The following is a 26,048-nucleotide window of genomic DNA, read 5'->3' as shown; positions in this document are numbered from 1 at the left end:
AGTCCCTTTGGAGTCTTTCTCTGCCGACGGTTTTTATTTATAAATATAATATATATATAATTAATATAATTAATTATATATTATATTATATTTATATACATAGTTAACTTGTAATTTTTAGTCCGTTGCGTCGAGCGTTAAGAGTTGACTCTGGTCCCGGTTCCGGATTTTCGAACGTCCTTGCGTACAATTTAATATCTTGTACTTTGCGTTTTGAATCTTGTACTCTTGTAATTTCGAGACATTTCTTACCAATAATTGGAACCTTTTTGATTGTCTTTTGTACTTTTGAGCTTTTTGGTCGTTTGAGTCTTCAATTCGTCGAATCTGTCTTTTGTCTTCACCTTTTATTATTTAAACGAATATCACTTGTAAATAGAACAATTGCAACTAAAAGCTTGTCTTTCTTGAGGAATAATGCTATGAAATATATGTTCGTTTTTAGCATTATCAGCAGTGTGGAGGACCACATTTAACAAAAGATTGTCTCAGTATTGAACAAACAATGGAACAAAGAGAGAATATTTCATACATAAACCAAAGGCCTGGAAATAATTATCAGAATAATTATCAACCGCCAAGACCAATCTACAATCAAAATCAGAATTATAATCGAAATGTTCCATACAACAACCAACAAGGTCCTAGCAACCAGCAAGAATCTAATAATACTCACAATCAGCAAAGACCTAGTTTTCAAAACAAACCACCACAAACGGATGATAAAAGGCCAAATTTAGAAGACATGAGGTCGAAGCTAGTTGAATCTCAAACTCAGTTTTTCACATCTCAGAAACAAACCAATGAACAAAATGCTCAAGCATTTAGAAATCAACAAGCTTCTATTCAAAATCTTGAACAAGAAGTAAGCAACCTAGCAATGTTGATAGGTGAAAGAAAACCGAGAAGTCTACCTAGTGATACAAATACTAACCCCCAGAATGAAACAGCTAAAGCCATTACCACAAGAAGTGGTATCACACTTAAACCACCTGAAATGCCTGTAATTTCTGATGACGCTATTCCTACTCTACAAGAACCACAACCTGATCAAGAAAAGGAAAAAGAACCGGTAGTTGAAAAGGTTAATGAAGATAACACAGTTAAGGCAAAACCTTATGTTAAATCATACCAACCACCACTTCCTTACCCAAGTAAAATGAGAAAAGAGAGACTTGAAGTCGAGCAATCCAAATTCTTGGATATGTTTAAACAGATAAATGTTAATCTTCCTTTCATTGATGTGATTTCAGGAATGCCTAGATATGCTAAATTTTTGAAAGATTTAATCACAAATAGAAAGAAAATGGAAGAACTCTCGGCTGTTACTATGAATGCTGATTGTTCTACAGTGCTATTGAATAAGATACCAGAAAAATTATCAGATCCAGGAAGTTTTACAATTCCATGTTTTCTGGGTAGTCTTAGTTCAATAGAAGCATTGGCAGACTTAGGTGCTAGTATAAATTTAATGCCATATTCACTATACGCTAAACTAGACCTTGGAGAATTGAAACCAACACGAATAAGTATACAACTAGCAGATAGATCAGTAAAATATCCTAGAGGGATAATGGAGAACATGCTAGTTAAAGTTAGTACTTTAGTATTTCCAGTAGATTTTGTTATTCTGGACATGGAAGAAGATTCTCGAGTTCCTCTCATATTAGGAAGACCATTCTTAAACACGGCCAAAGCAATAATAGACGTGTTTGGTAAGAAACTGACCCTAAGTATAGAGGACGAGAGTGTTACCTTTTCTGTTGATAGAGCCATGCAACAACCGCAATCTGCAGATGATACATGTTATTATATTCAAACTATAGATTCACATGCAGAATTGTTAGAAGAATTTCCAGAATTACAAGGAACAGGAGAATGTTCTTTAGGAGAAGGAACTGAACCAATTGATGAAACTGAAATGTTAGCTACACTTATGGCTAATGGATATGAACCAACAACAGAATAAATTCAAATGCTAAAAGAGGAAGACAGATATCGATATAAATCATCGATAGAAGAACCACCGACATTAGAGTTAAAGCCACTTCCAAACCATTTGGAATATGCTTATTTACATGATGAATCTGAATTACCTGTAATAATATCATCTTCTCTTACTAAAAATGAAAAATCTCAACTCATTTCTGTGCTAAAAGCTCATAAACCAGCTATTGCATGGAAAATTCATGATATTAAAGGAATAAGTACTTCGTATTGCACACATAAAATCCTTATGGAAGAAGGTCATAAAACGTATGTGCAACGCCAACGAAGACTAAATCCTAATATGCAAGATGTTGTTAAGAAAGAAATTATTAAACTGCTAGATGCAGGTTTAATTTATCCAATCTCTGATAGTCCATGGGTAAGCCCAGTTCAATGCGTACCTAAGAAGGGTGGCATGACTGTCATCACAAATGAGAAAAATGAGCTTATTCCTACTAGGACTGTAACAGGATGGCATGTTTGTATTAATTATAGAAAATTAAATGACGCCACCAGAAAAGATCACTTTCCCTTACCTTTCATTGATCAAATGTTGGAAAGATTAGCCGAAAATAGTTACTATTGTTTTCTTGATGGTTTTTCCGGATATTTTCAAATTCCAATAGCACCCGAGGACCAAGAGAAAACCACGTTCACGTGCCCTTATGGTGCTTTTGCTTACAAACGCATGCCATTTGGACTTTGCAACGCTCCTGCAACCTTTCAAAGGTGCATGATGGCAATTTTTCATGACATGATAGAAGAATGCATGGAAGTTTTCATGGATGACTTTTCAGTCTTCGGTGATACATTTGAATCATGTCTAGTTAATCTTGAACGAATGCTTATTAGATGCGAACAATCAAATCTAGTTCTTAATTGGGAGAAATGCCATTTCATGGTTAAAGAAGGCTTCGTTCTTGGTCATAAAATTTCAAAGGAAGGAATTGAAGTGGATAGAGCTAAAGTAGATGTAATTGCTAAACTTCCACATCCCACTAATGTTAGAGGAGTTAGGAGTTTTCTAGGGCATGCCGGTTTTTACCGACGTTTCATAAAAGATTTTTCTAAAATTGCCACTCCTATAAATAAACTCCTAGAAAAGGATGCTCCATTCATCTTTTCAGATGAATGTATCAAATCTTTTAATATTATTAAAGAAAAACTCACTAATGCGCCGATCATGATAACTCCAAATTGGAATCTACCGTTTGAACTTATGTGCGATGCAAGTGATTTTGCAATGAGAGCCGTTTTAGGACAAAGGATTGAAAAATGATTTCAACCTATTTATTATGCTAGTAAGACATTGCAAGGAGCACAAACAAATTATACAACTACTGAAAAAGAACTCCATGCTATTGTCTTTGCTTTTGACAAATTTCGTTCATATCTCGTTCTAGCAAAAACGGTGGTCTATACTGACCATTCTGCTCTTAGATACTTATTTTCGAAACAAGATGCTAAACCACGATTAATCCGTTGGATCTTACTCTTACAAGAGTTCGATATTGAAATCCGATACAAAAAGGGAGCAGAAAATCTCGCCGCTGATCATCTTTCTCGTCTTGAAAATCCCGAATTAGAAGTTCTACATGAATCGGCCATACAAGATAACTTTCCTGATGAATATCTATTGTAGATAGATTATAATGAAATTCCATGGTTTTCAGACTATGCAAACTACTTAGTATGTGGATTCCTTGAAAAAGGGTTGTCGTACCAAAAACGAAAGAAATTCTTTAGTGATATAAAACACTATTTTTGGGAAGATCCACATTTGTTTAAAAGTTGTCCCGATGGAATAATACGCCGATGTGTATTCGGGGATGAGGCTAGTCAAATCTTAAACCATTGTCACACATGACCAACAGGAGGGCATTATGGGCCTCAACTCACAGCAAGAAAAGTTTACGATGCTGGATTCTATTGGCCTACAATTTTCAAAGACGCACACCTTCTTTGCAAATCCTGTGATGCTTGTCAAAGGGCCGGAAAAATAAGTCAACGTGATGAAATGCCACAAAATATCATTCAAGTATGTGAAGTATTTAACATTTGGGGTATTGACTTTATGGGTCCATTTCCAAAATCTCATAACAATATCTACATTCTCGTTGCCATTGATTATGTATCTAAATGGGCGAAAGCACAAGCTCTCCCAACTAACGATGCACGAGTTGTAGTCAACTTTTTAAAACATCTTTTTGCAAGGTTTGGAACACCGAAAGCTTTAATAAGTGATCGGGGTACTCATTTTTGTAATAATCAACTTGAGAAAGTTCTTAAAAGATATGGAGTAACTCATAAAATCTCAACCGCTTATCATCCACAAACAAGTGGACAAGTTGAAAATACCAACCGAGCTTTAAAACGTATTCTAGAGAAAACCGTAGGATCAAATCCGAAGGAATGGTCCATGAAATTGGAGGATGCACTCTGGGCTTTTAGAACAGCCTACAAAACTCCAATTGGAACCACACCTTTTAGACTTGTTTACGGAAAAGCATGTCATCTTCCAGTAGAAATTGAACACAAAATATTTTAGGCTTTGAAGACATGTAATCTTGATTTACATGAAGCTGGACGTCTACGGTTAAGTCAATTAAACGAATTAGAAGAATTAAGACATGAAGCATATGAAAATTCGTTAATCTATAAGGAAAGAACGAAGAAATGGCATGATAAAAGAATCAGAAGTTCAAAAGAATTTAAAGAAGGAGACAAAGTTCTTCTTTTCAATTCACGATTCAAGCTATTTCCTGGAAAATTGAAATCAAGATGGTCTGGACCATTTATAGTCAAAAGAGTTTTCCCATACGGAACAATAGAGTTAATAAATTCAAATGGGATTGAATTTAAAGTTAATGGTTACAGAGTTAAACATTACATACATGGTCCGATGGAAGTTGATAATGAAGTCAATCACAATTTCGACACCACAGCTAATTAAGTGTGGGAAGGTTCGAATCTTTTTAGGGTAATATGTATTTCTGTTAGAATTAGATATTCTATTTTCGTGTAGTTTCCGAGAATGGAATTCGAATGGTCTTTCCCTAGCAGACCCTAAAGAACAAGTCTTCTCCCTCCATTCTGAATTTTTATTTTTTTAGGTTTTACGAGATGAAGAATTCCTTTTATCTGAACCATGGTCTAATGCTACACGCTATGATTACTAAATGTAATAATGACACACTCCCGAGTGACCTGTAAGAGCCAAATTGGATGGAGTAAGAAAAGAACTCAGGAACGATCATAATAAGTAACATTTTGGTAAAGGAAAATCAAAACACGACACCTTGAAAGATGTCACAAATGCGGAAAATGGTCACACGAAGGAAAATGCTCGACGAATCAGACATATTCCAATACCGAGTTTGTTACTTTATGCAGAGAAGGACCGTTCATATGTTTCGAAGAAAAATCGTTGAATGCTCGAGGTTATGCCTGTGTAGCTATGGAAAACCAATTAGTCCGACTATCTTATGAGTGGGCTAAAGCAGGTCACTGAGAATTCTATCTTACAGGTAAGTATGTACAGTTTTTATTTTTTTTAATTTTTTTAACCTTTTGATATTAAACGCTAAATTGTTTGCTATAAAGTATTAAATTGATACTCAATAAAATTAGGTTTTGCGGAAATTATTGATATCACACAAAAATTTATTACATCACTGCGAAATTTACCGTTTATTCTTAAGGTATAAATATCTTTAATCAATCAACCCAAAATATTTCAGAAATTCGTCAGGAGTAAAACTAGGTAATATAGCCGAAATTACTTTACAGAAAAGAGGGGCGTATATTTTTGATAATATTTGATTGATTAAAAGTGGGATAAAAGACCAAAAAGATTTTTAATTTTTATTTTTACTTTGTTTTTAAAATTAATATATTAATATTAAATTATTATTGTAAACTTTTAAAATCAATATATTTAAATTTGTAAATATTTAAAAAAATTAATATTTTTAATATAAGTTTGATATGAATTTTTAAAATTTTAATAATATGAATTTTTAATTTTATGCATTTTAAATTTAAGTTTGGTGTGAATTTAAAAACAAAAATTTACTTTATTTCACTTAGTTAAAAATATGATTTTTAAAATTCGTCGTGAGTTGAAAACTAGGTCGATGAACCGAAATTGCTCTACCCAAGGGAGGGACGAGAACTTTTATTATCATTATTTTTAATCTTATTGAATTAAAGTAAGCCAAAAACATTAAAAAACCCAAAAATCTTTACTTTTAAAACCGCGCTTTGAATTGACAAATTTTAAAATTTTGTCGAGGGACGGACTAGGACAACGATCCGAAACACCCTCAATCCTAAAAAGAAACAAAATTTTAATTTTTAATTAATTATATGTTTTATTAGTATAAGGTTTTTATCATAAAAAAAATACAACTGTACCCGGACCCCATGCGATCGCATGGGATTTGGCCTTAGAATCCTTGCGATCGCATGGAACTGGAAAAATGGTCAGGAACTTAAAACTCAGCGAGCTGTTTCTGTCTCTACACTTCACACACATAAAACACACGAACACACACATAAACCCTCTCAAATTTCATCATTTTTTCACCAAAATTCACCAAATTTCTTGCTACAATCCGCTCTAAACATGAATTTGATAAGAAGTTTATCAAGAAGGGTAATAATTTCACTCCTAAACCTCTTTAAATTTGATTTTTAGTGTTCTTGAGCTATATTTTACCTAATTTGATTTTGTTAATTTCTAGTGTAATTAGTGTTAAATTGTTAGTATTTTATGCATGTATAACCTAGATTGATGCTATTTAACATGATTTGAAGCCAAAAACTTCAAAATTTTTAGAAATCTAGGGTTTGTGTTCTTGAGCAATTTGGGACTTTTTGATATAAACAGGTTATGGCCAATTTTTGTCATGCATTATTGCTAAATTAAGTAGTGTAACATGTTTAGGTAGCTAAATGATCCAAACTTTGATCCTAAACATGATTTTTGAGAATTAAAGTGGACTTTTTAGGTCTAAAATTCATGAACTTGATTAAATTGATGTAAATGCCATTTGAGACTTGTTTAATTGCTAGTAATGACTATTTTGACATGTTATTTGAGTTAAATGCTAATGAACTTTGTATACATTTTCATATATGCTTATTTGAAAAAGTGTAGAATTGTAAAAATTGTGAAAATATGTATAAGTTTAATTTTGATTTAACATGTTATTGTAATTGTGTTAATTTGTTATTTTGCTAACACTAATGCATATTTGGATGCACAAATTTTGTGTTTAATGTGTTTTGCAGAGATTTACAGATACTGATGGTGCAACATCATCATCCAGGCAACCTGCTCCAGAACCTGAACCAGAAATGCAATATGAACCCGAACAAGAACCACAACAGGAACAACAACATCAACCTGATCAACACGTACCTTATTATGATCCGCTACAATTTGTTGATGCCTTCATAGTATTTCCGATGCATCCGCCAGTAGAATACCCAACGATCCCTGAACACACGTTGCATCCTAATCTGAGATTTCGGTAGAAGCTGGAGAGATTACCCAACATATCAAAATAACAAATTCAAACTGATACCGAAAAATGTAGAAGTGCCAAGGGTAATCGATTGGGAGCCTTTGGAAAGGGTCCAACTTGCTAATTCAGTTAGACAGCATTTGATCCAAAGGTATGGCAGCTCTTCTTTTCACGATTGGGAACGTCTATTCACCATTCGTAGACCTGTATATAAGGAAGAGTGTATTGAGCTTTTGAGTACTATAGCATTAAATGCAGATGTAGATAGATTAGATGATAGAAGTTTTCTTAGATTTATACTTGGCCGTAGGATGTACAGGATGTCCATGCTGGACATGGCCAGGGCTTTGCAGATATATACTCCTGGTGAATTACTACTACCTGATTGTATGAATTTGATTTATCGTGGTGAAAGGGTAGATAGGAATTTTGATGCGAACGCCGTCTGGAGGCGTATGTTAAACTATAATGTTTTTACACTGGGAGGAAAACACTCCTACTTACATATTAACAAAGCCGAGCTTCGTATAATTCATAGATTTCTGGCTAACTCGATTACACAGAGAGGTCACAATAAGGATAAAATGACCTTACATGATTTATTTTACCTAAAGTGTATTCGAGACCCAAGAAGCTTTGTTAATATCCCTTACTGTGTTGGTTTTTATTTGTCTAAGATGGTGGAAGGAATACAGGAAGGGGGGATAATAGGAGGAGGTATTTTTGTTACTCTCATTGGAGAGTATTTGGGTGTAGATAGGGACCAAGGAGGTCCACTTTTAGAATGTAGGGAACAGGTTGAGCCTTTAGGATTGAAGGTCTATCAGGGTGCTAAGGTATTAAAGAGCAGATGAAACCAGGCAGTACCCTATGAAGGTCGTCATCCACAGGTAGAGAGAGGATCAGATGAGGAAATGGAGGAAGCGGATGACATTAGGGATGTCATTAGGGAGTCTATGACTGACGTCTACCAGCGTGAAGATGAGGTAGATATGACAAACGGGGGGAGATTTAGTCGGATGGAGCAGTGGCAAGCCCGGAATGATTACGAGCATTCCAAGCAACGACAGCATGATAGATGGGACTATCATCAGCGTCAGATTATGAGCCGACTGTCATCTCAAGATCACTACGTTCCGACCCGACCCGCTTACTATCCTCCACACCAGCCCGAGATGAGACCACCATATACTCTCTACGACCCTAACCAGGCCTACCAGTATACCTATCACCAGCCATGAAACCCGGACGACAACATGAACTGGAACCCCTATCCAGATTGATATAGTTCCATTGGTGATTTCTATGATTTTTATTATTTATTATTTTTATTTATTTATGTTTAAACATATGATATTGTGATACATTAATGTATTGTTTAATATTTTTATTATGTTGTACTAATATTTCATATTTGATTTGAGAGTGGAATTTTAAGTTCCATTTCAAATTACCATGCATGTTTATATTTGTATGTATGTATATTGTCAATTGTACACAACAGGGTAAAACAGCGCATTTTCAAAGACTGGCATTAAGTTCAGCAAAAGCTACTAATTTTGACGACAAAACGAAAAACATATGTGATGTAACAACAAGACGGAATGAACAAATGATGTGCACCATTTATCATTCAACAAACAAACGCCAATATGTTTGGAAACTTTGGTAAAATTTAATCATTTTTCTACGCTAATCACCCTCAATAATTTAAATTGTTACCGATTTCTTGCAAATGAGGGCATTGCAAGATCTTAAGTGTGGGAAGGGGTTAAATTCTTTCGAATTTTTAAAATTTTAAATTTAAACACTTGGTTACCATTAAAAATACTAGTAAAGCAGTAGTTGTATTATAATCTAGTGCTCTCTGATAATAAAGAACAGCCCTAGTCTTATATACTGACTACCCAATTCTAGTAAAAATTTTCAAAAATTTTCAATTAAATGAATTCAAAATCATGTTTATACATATTTATGAACGATAAAACTAGGTGTTAACACCGAAATTATTGTTACCTCGTAAAGGACATAAATTGATAAACAACCCAAAATGTTAGAATTCATTTAAAATGAAATAGAGGACAATAAAAAGGAAAAGAAAGGAAAATAAAAGCCAAGTGTGGGAAAAATTTACCAAGTTATTTTGAACATATATCACATATTTGTGTACAAATAATTGAAGATACTTTTGTTTTGGACAAAATTAACAGTTTTACCCAATTTCTTGTAATATATTTGAAAGAAAGATGGATCTACACGATGAATCAATTCCATCATTAAAAGGAAGTAAAGTCTTCCGAAAAAGAAACGCGCTTCTTGATTTAGGTCATGAAGTTGTCGTCCAGACCAGTTGTAGAGTCTACGAAAAACCTTGGAAAGTTTTCTCGAAAATCAGCTGGAAATCCACGGACCTCAGCATCAAACAGGGTCGCCAAGTGGTCAGACTTATCCTAACCATGAGAGGATCTGTCTCGTAAAATGGGGAGGGCGCCGTGCAAATTAGCTTGATAAGACTAATGAATCAGACCCCCAGAAAAGGATAATCTCCTTAAAGATTAAAAATCAGCTTTTAAGCCTGATATTACTCAATCCTAGAGATTGACCTTAAAGATTGAGAATTACAAACTCATGGAATTCGATGATATCTAAACTCGAGCTTGAACGAGAAAATATTTTGATCAAATTACAAACCGATTTGTTTTCTGAAAACCCATTTTTAATGCGTTCATTACCATTGAACGTAAAATCCTAGGAATTCACCTGGAATTCATTAGGTCACCTGAACCAAATCGGGTGTCAACCGTAAGAACGAGGTTGCATAGCATGGTCAAAGACAGGACCTTGTGCCAGATCAAAAAATTATAGGGTGAGCTTTACTATTGCTCCAACAAAGGATAGTAATTACATCCGACACGATATAGACCATAATTAAAAGCATGTCAGGGGACATTGCTTTAACAGTTGCTTGTTCAACGCTTTCCTTTACAACCGGACGATACGGAGCAAGTATACTGGACGTGTTGCTTTCCTAATACAAGGTTAGCAAGTGGGTGACATAAAACCGCTAGTTTTGAGCTAAAATTTTCAAATCTGAAACCCACCAAACCCACAAATACAATTTTGCAAACACCGGTGAAGGGTTATTCCGGAAAACTTATCTAGGATAAAAGCTAGATTGAATTTTCAAAAGATCAAATGTTTTCATAAAGATCCAATTTCCTTAAGGATCTAAATTTTTATAGTCATCTGGGACTGTAAACCACAACGTTACTACCATTGTTCATACCGCCGTATAGAATTAACTGATGTACAAAGTGTGATGAATAAAGAAGTGATTCTAGTATGTTTTTATTTCAAGACTATATTGCTTGAGGACAAGTAACGCTCAAGTGTGGGAATATTTGATAATGCTAAAAACGAACATATATTTCATAGCATTATCCCTCAAGAAAGGCAAGCTTTTAGTTGCAATTGTTCTATTCACAAGTAATATTCGTTTAAATAATAAAAGGTGAAGACAAAAGACAGATTCGACGAATTGAAGACGCAAATGACCAAAAAGCTCAAAAGTACAAAGTACAATCAAAGTGGTTCAAATTATTGATGAGAAACGTCTCGAAATTACAAGAGTACAAGACGCAAAATGCAAGGTACAAGATATTAAATTGTACGCAAGGACGTTCGAAAATCCGGAACCGGGACCAGAGTCAACTCTCAACGCTCGACGCAACGGACTAAAAATTATAAGTCAACTATGCACATGAATATAATATAATATATAATTAATTCTTAAAATTATATATATATTATATTATATTTATAAAACCGTCGGCAAGAAGAAACAAACTCATGTGAGCTGGAAAAAGAGGCCATGCGATCGCATGGCCTGGTAGTTATAATACCATGCGATCGCATGGTGAATAGTAACTGGCCACATCCCTATAAATTTCGCAGTTTGGTTGATCAAAATATATCTTTTCCATCTATCTCTCACTCAACGTATATATATATATATATATATATATATATATATATATATATATATATATATATTATATTTTAATTTTAATTTTAATTTTAAATTCTAATAATAAGGGTATGTTAGCGAATGTTGTAAGGATGTAAGTCGAAATTCTGTCCGTGTAACGCTACGATATTTTTAATCATTTTAAGTTATGTTCAACCTTTTTAAATTAATGTCTCGTAGCTAAGTTATTATTATGCTTATTTAATGCCGAAGTAATCATGATGTTGGGCTAAATACTAAAATTGGGTAATTAGGCTTTGGACCATAATTGGGGTTTGGATAAAAGAACGACACTTGTGGAAATTAGACTATGGGCTATTAATGGGCTTTATATTAACTAAATGATACCTCGTTAATTTAATATATAGACTTATAATTTGACATATTTATATATAACCACATATGCTTGACTGGGCACGGTGGGCGGAATATCTATAAATACCAATAATTGTTCATTTTACCGGACACGGGACTGGATTAATAGCTAATGGATTAGTTAAAACAGGGGCGGATTACATTCAAGGGTAATTGGTGTAATTGTTAACAAAGTAGTAAAACCTTGGTCTACACGCAGTCGATAACCTGGTGTATTCATTAAACAAAGTATTAAGACCTTGTTACAATTCGAATCCCCAATTAGTTGGAATATTTGACTTCGGGAATAAGAATAATTTGACGAAGACTTCCGCACTTTATGATTATGACTGATGGACTATTATGGATAAATCCGTATGGACATATCAAATAATCCAAGACAAAGGACAATTAACTCATGGGAATAAACTAAAAACAACACGTCGAACATCATGATTACGGAAGTTTAAATAAGCATAATTCCTTTATTTCATATTTAATTTCCTTTATTTCGTATTTAATTGCACTTTTAATTATCGCACTTTTTATTTATCGCATTTTTATTTATCGCAATTTCATTATCGTTATTTACTTTACGCTTTAAATTAAGTTATTTTTATTTTTAATATTTTACATTAGGTTTTAACTGCGACTAAAGTTTTAAAAATCGACAAACCGGTCATTAAACGGTAAAACCCCCTTTTATAATAATAATACTACTTATATATATTTTTGTATTTTTACAATTATAAGTTAAAAATATAGCGTTAAGCTTGTTTAAAAGATCCCTGTGGAACGAACCGGACTTACTAAAAACTACACTACTGTACGATTAGGTACACTGCCTATAAGTGTTGTAGCAAGGTTTAGGTATATCCATTCTATAAATAAATAAATAACTTGTGTAAAATTGTATCGTATTTAATATTTTTTCGTAGTAAAAATATAACTATTTTGTACACCACCTCGCACGCATCACACGTATTAGGCACTACAGCAACCTAGGTTGTCTAAAACAGTATACAGCATGGCAATAATAACAACGCTAAACAGAAATAACATGTGAAAGCAGATAGTAATCATGCAATAGCGGAAATAAGCATACAACAAGTTCGCATGGCAGTAAAGATAAGCAATAGCGTGCAGTAATATCACATAGCAGTAAAAGTAATCAGTAGCATGCAGTAAGTTTCGCAGAAACAAGTAAACTAGAAAGTTATAGATTAGTCCTATTAGTGAATCCTACTTGGTCCGGTCTAGACTCACTAATGCAACCTAATTCCCTACAACCAATGCTCCGATACCAAATGTGACGCCCCGTACAAAACCATCGTGTACGATTCGTCAACAACAGGATCTTTACACGGTCAAATACTATATGCTGTTTGAAAACCAGTTTGCATTCATAAAAAGACATAGTGTTTACAAAAGATAACGTGACACAAAGGTCGTTACAAAATCATTATTTTTGAAAATAACATAAATTACGAATGCAAAAGAGAAGTTCCATAATTGAGACATCTCTAAGTTATGCAGTGGATATCTAACATAGCAAGTCCTTAACAGTAAGTCTAAACAGCATGACAGCAAGTCTAACAGCAAGACAGCAAATCTAAACAGCGGAAGCAACAAACCTCTAAGCACCTGAGAAAACATGCTTAAAAATGTCAACAATAATGTTGGTGAGCTATAGTTTAAATTGTAACAGTAATATAAGATTGACCACGAGATTTCAATGTTTCAAAACAGTATGAAAAGTATATGTATAACCGTGGGCACATGGTAACTAGACTTAACGTAAATATAAATATCACCCCCTAAAAGTACACCTGGCGAGTGCGTATGTCCTCGAAGTATTAAACACCCGTTAAATGCTAGCGCGACTAGCCCGAGTGGGGATGTCAAACCCTATAGATCCATATCTAAGATTCGCATCTACCGGTTCAAAAACCAATAGTTAAACGTTACCGTGCTAAGGGGAAAGTTTATGCCGTTATATAACTCACACATATGTAAAGTTTAAGTACTCGTGTAAAATAAGTAAAACATAAAAAGCGCATGTATTCTCAGTCTCAAAAATAGTAAAGTAAAAAGGGAAGCTATAACTCACAGTGAATAAGCAATACAAGTCGATACGAAAGTGTGCAAGTAGTAAGTCGGTCCGAAAGGTCGTCAACCTAAATCAAAGGTTAATAGGTCAGTAGGTTGTCTTTATAAGTTCTATTAGTGCATAAAATAAGTTTAAGTGTCATCATCATCATCATTCATCATCATAAAAGCTAAGTAAGTTAATCAAGTATAGAGGTCAAAACAATAGCCTGACTTGGATCAGCTGCTACGACCTCTACGTAAATCGAAAAGACGCGTAGTCAGTGGCTATGGCTCCGCATATGAGTCCTCTAACCGCTGACCAATTTTCAGAACCTAACTCGTCTTCGTTTGACCATGGTGACGGTTTAAGTGCGAGTAGGTCAGAAATTTCAGCACAACGTTACAAGGGCGTAGTGACTTTCGGAGGGCCATAAATCCTAAACCGTAACTCGGATTAAGACGAGGCCTAAATGGAAAATTATACACTCGAACCGAACTAACTGAAAATCAACTTTACAGTAGCCCAGATTACTGATCAGATCCCAAAAAACAGTAAACGAGTGCTCCGGTGGGGTTCTTGGTGCTTGATGCTCATCACGGTTTTCATCCTTGATGCTTGTAGCTTCAAGTGTACAACTCGTTGATGGGTTAGCATCACCTTGACCAAGATTCCACCATCAACACACAATAATTTAAGACCAAGTAAGAACACAACTCAATTAAGAGTCTTACATGGATGATGAACCAAAGTTACATCATCTCCTTAGTCTTAACACAATTACAAGTTACATTTACAACTAAAGCTACAAACTTTACATCAATCAAACAAGTATAAACATAATCTAAGTCAAATGAGGTGATGGAACCCTAAACTAGAGAGCTTGGATCCTTTTCACACAAGTTGCAAGGTTACAAAGCTAGAAAGCTTAAACCTTTGGTGTTCTTGAAGATCTTGAAGCATAAAGCTTGGATCTTTAAGTTACATGAAGACCATAAACACAAGTTTTGATCTTTATAACAAAATAATGAGATCATAAGTTAGAAAACTTAGATCCATCAAAAGATATGAAGATTCAAGCTAGAAAGATTGTATCTTGGTTGTTCTTAAAGATCTTGAAGCATAAAGCTTGGATCTTTAAGTTACATGAAGATCACAAACAAAAGTTTGAATCTTTACAATAAAATAACAAGATTAAAGCTAAAAGATGTAGATCTATAAAGTAGGTGAAGATTCAAAGCTAGAAAACTTGAATCTTCCATGTTCTTGAAGGATTCATGCTTGAATCTACAAGATGTAATCAAGATCAAAGCTAAAAAGCTTGATCTTTTAAAGAATGATGATGATCACGAAAAGGAAAGGAGAAGAAGAAGAAGAAAAATCAAAAACTTACAAGTTTTAAAGTGAGAAAGACTAGAAAGGAAATAAGAGAGTAAGTGTGTGTGAAATACAAATGAGAGCAAGTGTTAAATGGATGGAATAAAGGTGGTATTTATAGGTGAATGAGGGGTGAGGGTGGTGGTGGTGGCCGTGATTTAGAGGGGGGGACAAGGGGGATAAAAGTTTGCTTTTTGGTTAATGGTTGTCTAAAGTTGGTACTTATGTTAGGATCTCATGCAACATTAAGGATAATACTTGACATAAATGCTAGCATGTTCCCTCTAATAAATGGGCATTTGTCTTACATATTAATGGGTCACTAGTAATTAATAAGTGGGCTAAATAAATGGGCTACTAGCTAGAGTAGGGTGGGCTTAGGTCCAACAAGGTAGAAAGTCCAACAAGACTAACTAGTAAGCATAATTAAATTACTACGCATAATTAAGCATCCAAAAACCCAAGTAATTATTTTTATAAAATAATAATTAATATTTCATAGTCATAATATTCCAATTATGACAAAAGTTAAACGTGTGCGCGGTTCGCAGTTTATTCGAAACGTCAAGTGACACTAACGGTCATAAAAGCTTCCGGTGAACAAGTTAAGTATCCTACGTACTCTAAGGCACGTTTTAATATATAAATGAAAGTAAACCATGTATATAAAGGTTCCAGAGTATAAAGTAGCACAGTACGCACAAATACGCAGTTTCGCTAAAATACAAGGCATAAAAGCAAGTCGAAAAAGTCGGGTCGTTACATTGTGGGTGGTTCGATTATGATTTAAAACAGAAAGCAGTTGCAGCAATAAACAGTGATGAATCAAAGATGGCGGTTTATGGTGAGGGTGTCGTGAAGATGGTTATCGTGTTGGGTTGTGATGATTCTTAAAGCAACACCGAAACAAGCAGAAGTAGTAGCATTAGTAAGTGTAGCAATCTAAATGGGAGTGTTTCAGGAGGGTGATTTGATGATGGGTTTATTAGAGGAAGGTGGCGGTGTATGGTGGTTCTAATGGTATTGGTGGTTTGTTGTTGTGGTTTCAACAAAAGTGATGGTGGTCGTGGATGGTTGTTCGTGTGGAGGTCCGATGATGGTAGACGGTTTTCGGGTATGGTGGTCGAGTTTTAAGGTTGTTTCAATGGGGTTCATGAAGGAGAATGGGTTTGGTGTGTGTTTGGTGACCGAAAGATGAAGTAAGGAAATGGGTGTGGTGATGGTATATTCTGATGGTGGTTCGATTTATAGAAACAGGAAAAAAAACGCAACTTACAATGTTTAGTGGTGATGGAGGCTTATCGACAGAACAAAGAATAGAGGAAGAGGTGATGATGGTGGATCAAGTTAATATCTTCTCTCCATAAGTATAAGTATAAGTATATGTATGTGTGTGTGTGTGTATATATATATATATATATATATATATATATATATATATATATATATAGAAAGAGTGAAGGTTTAAAGAAACAAACACAGTACCACTTGATTAATTATTCACCATTCACGGATATTATGTCTGTGTTTGTTAAATGGGTGATAGAAGACAGCTAATGCAAAACAGTCAAACATATAGATATTTTCTTCATTGCCGACATGAACTCACAAGTGAACAGAAAAACGAGTTAAAAGTTGTTAATGATAGAAAACGGATTTTGCATAAATATTTTTATATATAATTCATATTTAATTAATATTAATAATTAATAAATGTATTAATAATAATAATACTGTTAATATTAATAATATTAAAATTACTACTAATAATAATAATAATACTAATAATAATATTAATAATACGAATATTGATATTAATATTGATAATAATAATGGAATTAGTAATAATAATATTAGTGTTAATATGACAACTATATTTTAACTTGTAATTATTTACATATAAATAAATTTCTACATATAATATTTATAAACTATTACAATATTCATAATTATGTATAGAAATTATAAGTTCGAATTAAACTGGTTACATATCAATCGAAGCGACGAATGGTTATTACAATCATTCAATATTTATATTCAATATGCATTATGTATATATATATATATATATATATATATATATATATATATATATATATATATATATATATATATATATATATATATATATATATATATATATATATATATATATATATATATCTATTTACAAATAGTTGTTCGTGAATCGTAGGGAATGGTCGAAGGTCAATTGCATATATGAAAACAGTTCAAAATTTTTGAGATTCAACATTACAGATTTTGCTTAAATATTAAATCGTATCGAGAGTTTGATTTAAAATTAGTCGAAATTTTCCGGGTCGTCACAGAGGCTACTCAAGGTAGGGTGTGCACCATTTAATTTTAATTCGAATAAACTGAATATCGAATCGAATCGAATCTAAAAAAACCAAATCGAATTTTCTAAACGCTTTTCGAATCGATCGAAACCAAAACCAAATACGTAATTCGGTTTTTGGTTTTGAAAATTTAAAATTCGGTTAACTGAAAACCGAATTAAAAACAGAATTTAAATTAATAACATATTAAAACATATTTATAATTATAATATTTATATATTTATATTATATTTTATGTATTTTTATATTTTTATTAAACAATAAACATGTTATATACCCTGTATACTTAAATTAATTTCACAAGTGTTATTCCTAATTTATATGTAAGTTTATGCTTGTTAGAATTTTTATTTGATTTTAACCGAAATCAAACCGAAATCAAATTTGGTTTTCAGTTCGATTTTGGTTATGGTTTTGATATTTAAATTTGGTTTCAGTTTGATTTTCGGTTTTGATTTTATAAGTTTCAAAACCGAAAAAACGAACCGAATAAAACGAAAAACCTAAAACCGAACCGCTGAACACCCCTAACTCAAGGGTCATATACTTTTTTTGTCCCGATGTAGGCCATATACCCAAACAAATACTATTATAGGCCATAAACTTTAAAAAAAAATGTGTTAATGTAAACCAACTTAACTTGTTGACCTTATAAATAAGGTTGTTCGTTTGACCTTTTTTTCCCGAAACTTTGACTTCGAAATTCGGATTCATTTCTTGGATTTAGGAGCTGTAAATTTACAGATAGTTTCACGAAGAGATTTTGATCATATCTGTATTTTTACATTTCGCTATAACCTCTCAGATTGATCCGGTGCTCAAATCGGGCACGATTTTCGGTGAAGGATGAACTCGAGATCAAACTCTATGAATATGTTGTTGATTATCAGTTCTGATGATGTGCGAAACTTCATTTGATGTTATGATTCACTAATCTGAAGTCAATTTGTTAAGAAAATCATCCATGATCGATTTTGTAGATTGAGCTTAAAAAAAAGTATACTTTTTTTTATTCCATTGTAAGCTATATACCCAAAAAAATACTAATGTAGGGCACATACTTTCAAAAAGTGTATCGATGAAAATAAAAGGTAACCTGTTTAGCCGGTAACAGGTCACAGTTTGTTTACATCGATACACTTTTTGAAAGTATGCGACTATATTAGTATTTTTTTTGAATATATAACCTACATCAGAATATAAAAAAAGTATATGACTCTTGAGTAGCCTTAACCCTATATATAATGACATTCCTTTTTCTAATCTCTATCTTATGAAAAGCATGAGTCAAACTTTACACAAACACTTCTTAAATAGTAGGAAAGAAAACAAATAGAAAACCTTACTCATGACCAAGTCGGTGACTAATTAACTACCAAACATGGTAATCCCATTTCTCAAACTAATAATTACCAAGTTAGTTTTTTTTTTACTGCGATTGGAATCACCCGAGGTGGACTAAACCACCTATTGCGATCATCTCTCGTTTCGACTATGCCGATGCAGCGATAATAACCCGGCCCCCATCGCTGCCCGGGAGGAAAACTTGAAACCGATCCAAGGACACGGTCAAATAAAACTCCCCTCCCATTTACCCCCCAAACGATATGAGAAAGGTGTCATGAGTGGATACTTCATGGAAGGGATGAAATTTTGTTTTTAATATGTAACCAATGTTGTCGAACTTCTGACCTCCCCTAAAGGAGGCAGGCCACCAATCGCTGGAGCACATCACAACTTCATTACCAAGTCAGTGGATAATTAACAGATTACCCAACATAACTATCATCACAATGCTGTATTAGAATTTAGAAAGATACAATATTCATATAATCCTTTTGGCTCTATTAATTGAGTCAACAGCAAACGTCGATTTATTGGCGACTTGACTGTCGCTTAGAGCCTAAATTGAATGTGCAGGATATAAAACCCATGGAAATTTGATCCTACCATTTTCATGACGTCTCATGTTTTATTTTTTTTTAAAAATTTTCTTCCTACTTATTGGCTGGAGGTCCATTCGGAAGCAATCTCTTTATCCGTCGAAGAGAGAGAGAGGAAGGACTTTCTCTACTTCTTGGAGTGTATCACTCTAGGTGAAGAAATGACTTCTCTTTATTCAAAAATAAGGGAAGGATTGTCTACATCTCACCTCCCTCATACACCCCACATGTGATATTGGGTTTTGTTGTTGTACAATATTCATACAATCCAAAAATCACATTTCAAAATTGACTAAAAAGGTTGATATTATGGTCATTAATTACATAAATGGTTTTCCATACTATGTTTATTTACAAACTACAATTCACATGTATTATCTATCTATAGTATCTAATAAAACTCTATTTGATGATGTCATAAAGAACTAATTTTCATGTTTAAAAGTAAATCAAAAATAAAAAGAAAATGATATTCATGATGATGTCATTAAAGTAATTAATTTTATTAAATAAAAATTAAAACATGTTAAACAAATGTACAATATGGAAAACTTTATACAACATTATGGTAAAACACCTCCATGACCATATGTACAATATTTGAAGCATTATGTACAAATTATTCTAAAACACCCACATAGCCATATGTATAATATTTGAAGCATTATGTACAATCCTTAAAATAAATTTTACAGTCTTTTACAAAACACCCAATGAATACGTATACAAACGTTGAAGCGTACTGTACAATCTTCATTAAATAATGCATTATAATTTTTAAATTTCAAGAGGCATTTGTTATTAATAATACTTTGTATTAAAACTATAAACATTTAATTCTTAAGCAAATTTTATTGTGATTATTATTATTAATTATTATTATTATTATTATAATTATAATTATAATTATAATTATAATTATAATTATAATTATAATTATAATTATTATTCAAATATAGGTTTTTTTCGGGATTAACTATATTACATATGTATGCTATGTACATGTCTCAATAAAAGGTTGTAATATAGATTTTTATGACAAAAAAGATAGTAATTTTGATGAAAATTGGAAGAGTGTGGTGAGAGAATGAAGGTAGTTCATTTATTTTGTCCGAGTTAAGTACATCAATATGATTGTAGTTTATCTTTGATTATTTCGGATGCATATGTTTCGCGCAAAAAATTTGTGGTAGGCTTTCGTGGTAATTATTAGCTATATGTATTTTATATACTTTAGTGAATTGGTTATTTTTCTTAGTAATTTGGTAAATATTCTTCATAATAGTATGTTCAAACTTGTATTATTACATAAACCCGTAATTTTACGAGTCATTTAACTAGTTGGGTTTTGTTGTTGTACAATACCCATACACCCCCACCCCACATGTGGTATTGAGTTTTGTTGTTGTAGAATATTCATACAATCCAAAAATCACATTTCAAAATTGTTTAAAAAGTTGATATTATGGTCATTAATTACATAAATGGTTTTCCATACTATGTTTATTTACAAACTACAATCCCATATCAAAACTAGCTTGTCACCCCACCTAGAAGATGTAAGGATTTGTAATCATATAAAGCATAAGAGATTTTTGTTTTATTTCGAATCAAACAATCGACACCAATCCTATTTCACAATCACTCGTATCCGTATACATTTCAACATTTGTGTTCGCAAACAACGGAAGTAGTTGAGAATTGGGATGCTGTCTCTTGTTGAAGTAGTGGGACACCGACAACCATATGATAAGTACAAACACGCATAATGCAGTTAATGACCAATAAAACAGGTCCAACCGACTGTTTTCAGTGTAGTGTTGGAACCAATTCAATCTCCCTCCCTTCTCACTAACCTTTCCAACTACATACACAACCAATGCAACGCTCATGTGCCCGACCCCAATGAATGCCTCAACCATAAACACCTTAAACTTTTTTATAACCAAAGAACTCTTTTCAGCCAAGAACAAAATAATAACTCGGTCCAAACTTGCATCAATACAAGCAAGTAAAAAAAACTGTGGAAATAGCCAAAACATTGACATTGGAATGATTTCGCCCGGATTATTTGAAATACCATGTAATCTTATCACTCCTAATCTTGATTTCTCCACTAATGCAGCTATAGAATAACATATTATGGCGTAGATCATAATACCTGTTACTGCCTTATGAAGCATTTCTTTGTTTTCCTTCCTTATGTTGGTTTCTATGAATTTTTTTGCTTCCTCGTGGTAACGAACCTTTGTATAAATATATACACAAATAAGGTGTGACGTGTTAATGATCTCAAAGCCGAAAACTGCCATGGGTTTCAAGTACTCTGCTTGTGCAAAAAAATAACTGTTACCGATAGAACTTAATAAGATAAGGATAACGAAGACAGCCCCCATCGGTAACATCCTTACAAGTGTTTTTGTATTTTCGACTTCTTGAAGGCTACAAAGTGTCCAACTGTTTTGCCTTATGTTGTCAATTGGAGGTCGGATTGCAGCTTTCTCTAAGAACCTAAAACACCATTACTAAAGTTAGACAACAAAAAAGAAAGTTTGTGATTAAAGACAAATCAATTAAACATATTAAAACTAATAAACTAGATGTTGTAAAACTTGGTGTAATGGAAGATTAGAGACGACGTCAAGGGGTTGCGGCCCCTTGTGAGGTCCTAGGGGAGCACCTCTAGCAGGGTCCATGGGGCAAAGCCATTCATGAAATGAGAACACCAAAGAGTTTAAACTGATGAGTTTGGGTTCAAACTTGGACAACAGTTTTTGGATATATGTAATCATTCTTTAACTACAAGAATTGTGGGTATATTTGTGCATATTATGGTTTCATTTACTCAAATTTATTTCCAAAGAGAATTTCGTGGACATAACCATCAATATGTTGATGAGTTTAGTGTCATTTAACAATCATTTTAGGTAATTGTGATTTACTTCAAAGCAAGAGTTATCTACCAATACTCAGCAACGAGTTTGGAGAATGTGAAATGCAAGCCCGTAAGAGTTTACTAGACACTTACGGGAAAGAGTGAGCTCAACGGGGCTGCACCCCTTGCGGGATCCAAGTGGCATTTCCCCGGGTGGGGTCTCGCCAAAAGTCACATCGTTTGAATTAACGGTTTTCCCGCCAAAACCAAGGGTTGCACCCTTCTATGTGAACCGAATTTTTACAATTTTTCCTTCTAGAAAAAAAAATACCGTTGTTGCTTTCTATCCAAAAACATACATAAAACACACATATTCTCTTATATCCGCATTTGAATGTTTTTTTTGCCTAGAATCAAATTGTTGTTCTTGTCTTTTCACAATAACCCAAGAGTTGTAGGGTCGAAATACTTAATTGAGAAAGTATTTCACGATTTAATAACCACATGTTTTCTAACACACAAGAAGTCCTAGTGGTTGGCATCATGATATCCTTACACGAGGTCTCGCGTTTAAAGTGACCAAGGGTCGGAAACGATCACATAACCCGGTTAGACCGGGTACATTGGAGTTAAAACATACTCATCCGCCCGGGTAATGTAAAACATCCTAGGTTGTACCCGTTTACCGAATTACGTGATCTTGGACCATAGGGTCAAAGTGTCTCTTTTGAAAGCTGATATCTACAGGACTCATAGATTATCTGATCAATTGATTTCATTTACCCTATTATCAAGTTTTTGACGTATTTTCATCCAATATTATAAACACTAGACAGCAATATAATAACAGAGGGGGAAAGAGGGGAATGAAGGCAATCAGAACAGCAGTCTCTACAACCTGAGAGAAGAGCTCAGATGTAGTGGTGAATCATCTATTTTGAAATCGATCCATTCGTTGGTGAGTTCTGGGGATATGTTTAAAATAGAGGCCACAACAACTCTTAAAATAGTTGTAACCTGACTGGTTTCAGGCTTATCGATGTATAGTTTGTGCGACCATGATTTTCCCATCAAGTGATACAAGGCTATCAAGCTACAAACTGATGGAATCCCGAAAATGATTGACCAAGGTGCTAGAAGCAGAGCACCTGCTTGCAACACCATAATATTGCTTCCGAAATCTGTTAATTGTCTCATCTTCATCATTAGTTCATTTACATCACCTTTGTAATTCAATGTTGTCATGGCAGCATTATAAGAAGATCTTCCAATCATTATTAATACTAGAGCGAAATAAAAAAACGATTGTTGCATTTCACTAATGCATTTCATTTTGTACTCGCTACATGATCCCGTAATAAGTCTATATGGCCATGATGGCGTTGATATCGACATAAGCCCCATTCCCTATATAAGAAACCAAACAAGCTCATCAATCCGCTAAATCTTAGATACAAGTTCAATTCCTATTGTTTTAAATCTTAAAGATAAACCGTCCTAAAAGTATATCCTGAGGTCTCACGTTCTAACCTCACTAAAAGCATGTTCTGAGGTGGCTAGAAAATGGTCAGAAATGGTCACGGGATAACCCGGATATACTGCGAGTAATAAATTAGTCACAAGATTAAAATGACTAACCAATGCAGAGGCTGTGGTTGAGAAGATGAGCATCCAATAACTGCTGATGTTGTTATCCAAAAGAAACAGAAAGACCAACGCCAAGACTTTAGTGGTCCCCAACCAAATGTATATCAAACTAGCAGCGTACGTGATTCCGGTTTCCCAAACATTCGTTAAATATATGACCAACAAATACGACGCTAATCTTTCAACTTTCGCAGCAAGACGTAAAACTGCACGGAATAGATTGAACTTAAATGAACATAAATATATAATGGTTTGTGAATTAATGCATACATATATACTATTATGATTAGATTAACAGGATCACATGAACAAGTGAATACACAAAAGATGGTGGCTTACTACAAATAGCTTCCAAGAAGTTCACCATTTTGCTTCGTTGGGATGTAAACTAGGAAAAGATATATATACACAATTAAAAAATTAATATTAGAATTACAAGCTATTCAAAGAAATAATTCAAATTCAAGAAATTTATATGATCACATTCATATCTTTTGAGTATGAAGGGTTATTGAGTATCTTGTTCATTAATTATCTATGGGGACTTTTGAAATAATATTCCTACGGGGACTTTTGGGGCAGCTGCACAACGACTTTTTTTTGGTTGACTAAACGATGCAATTTTTACAAAAGAAACATATCTTCTCTAAATTAAGAAAAGATTTCGCCGTTGATCCCTTATGTTTGTAGAAATTGCAAAATATCCATTTATGTTTATTTTTTGACGCGATTGGTCACCAAACTATGCAAATGCTTCGTGATTGGTCCCTCAGCCAAATTGCCGTTAAATTACTCCGTTAGATTTGATCATGTGCCTTGCATGTGAGGAGAGTTTCGTAATTTTAAACAATCATCTCTTTACCTTCCCAATCATCTTCATCTCCCTCCATCTTATCTTATTAATATCAAAATCAAAATCATAAACCCTAGCCTAATACCCATGAAATTAAAATAAAATAAAATGGCTAAATCAAAACTGAAAAGTTAGATTCAAATCAAAATTATAAACTCTAACATTTAATCCACCAGTACCAATCTAAATAAAATATTACCGATCTAAATGAAATATTATTTGCACAGATGTTTGGTTATTCTTGGGGTGAAGAGAATAAATAAGAAATTAAAACAGGGGGTGGTACTTCACATACAGGGATTGACATTTCCACATAACTTTTACTTCTTCAACCTAAAACATCTAAACTATCCTTAATAATAGATTTGCACAAACTTTTTAAAACATTTTAATATAATTCAGCAAGCAATATTTAAAAAAAAAAATATATGAAATAATGGTGGAAGAAGTAAAAGTGATGTTGGAAATATTATCTCCCTTCACATAAGGGCTTGTTTTTTCCCTTTTCTCTCACATGTTCCCCATGTAAAATCCATAAACTTTTGTGATGTCTCACTGATGAAAATATATACCCTGGATGATAACTCTCTTGTGATTCGTGAATCAAAACATGGCTCCATTTACAAAACCTAGATCACCGGAATTTCTCACTGGTGCTATATATACATCGACGAACGGAGAAAATGAAATTCTGGTAGATGAAATGGACGGAAAAAATTATAATCAGGTATAGGAAATCGATTGTTCATTATGTGTTTCTGATTGCTAAAAAATCCCGAACTCAACACCTAATTGTTTTGTTTCCAGATGTGATGAGTCTTTTTCTTCTGATGGATGTGGTAATCAGGTGGGTGACCAAATCCGATCAGGTCGCTCAACTTTGCAGATTTTCTGTTTAAACATTGATGAATAATTAAAAGGATTTTATCATATTTATTCCTCCTAAACCCATAAATTACATATTTATCCAACATACAACTTTTCAATGCATAAAGTACAAAGA

General features: G+C 33.4%; 1 protein-coding gene across 3 annotated transcripts; it reads right to left on the bottom strand.

Moving 5' to 3' along the window:
• Window positions 1–21,273: 21,273 nt before the first annotated feature.
• On the bottom strand, window positions 21,274–25,307 carry LOC139898872 (protein NRT1/ PTR FAMILY 5.5-like). Of its 3 annotated transcripts, XM_071881671.1 has the most exons (5): window positions 24,532–25,307; window positions 24,184–24,398; window positions 23,444–23,952; window positions 22,082–22,181; window positions 21,866–21,996 (listed from the first exon to the last, which is right to left on the bottom strand). In XM_071881671.1, the coding sequence occupies exons 1-5, from the start codon at window positions 24,557–24,559 to the stop codon at window positions 21,988–21,990; spliced, it is 861 nt and encodes a 286-aa protein (XP_071737772.1). In that variant the 5' UTR covers window positions 24,560–25,307; the 3' UTR covers window positions 21,866–21,987. The 3 variants fall into 3 exon arrangements, with proteins under 3 accessions (XP_071737770.1, XP_071737771.1, XP_071737772.1); XM_071881669.1 differs by having other exon boundaries at window positions 21,274–22,181; XM_071881670.1 differs by having other exon boundaries at window positions 21,274–22,181; window positions 24,513–24,579.
• Between the last annotated feature and the right edge of the window lie 741 nt (window positions 25,308–26,048).

The sequence above is a fragment of the Rutidosis leptorrhynchoides genome, chromosome 3 (genome assembly GCF_046630445.1).
Source record: "Rutidosis leptorrhynchoides isolate AG116_Rl617_1_P2 chromosome 3, CSIRO_AGI_Rlap_v1, whole genome shotgun sequence".
Lineage (NCBI taxonomy): Eukaryota > Viridiplantae > Streptophyta > Magnoliopsida > Asterales > Asteraceae > Rutidosis > Rutidosis leptorrhynchoides.
Note: the sequence above shows the minus strand (reverse complement) of the source record. Positions and strands in the feature narration are given on the sequence as shown.

Bases quoted from the DNA above. Each gene is read 5' to 3' on its own strand.
- LOC139898872 (XM_071881669.1), bottom strand. From the start codon at position 24,559: ATGGTGAACTTCTTGGAAGCTATTTGTA. The intron at 23,953-24,183 runs GTTAGTCATTTT...TTTCTTATATAG, and splicing joins CAACCACAGCCTCTGCATTG to GGAATGGGGCTTATGTCGAT. The intron at 22,182-23,443 runs GTTGTAGAGACT...ATGGTGTTTTAG, and splicing joins CATCTGAGCTCTTCTCTCAG to GTTCTTAGAGAAAGCTGCAA.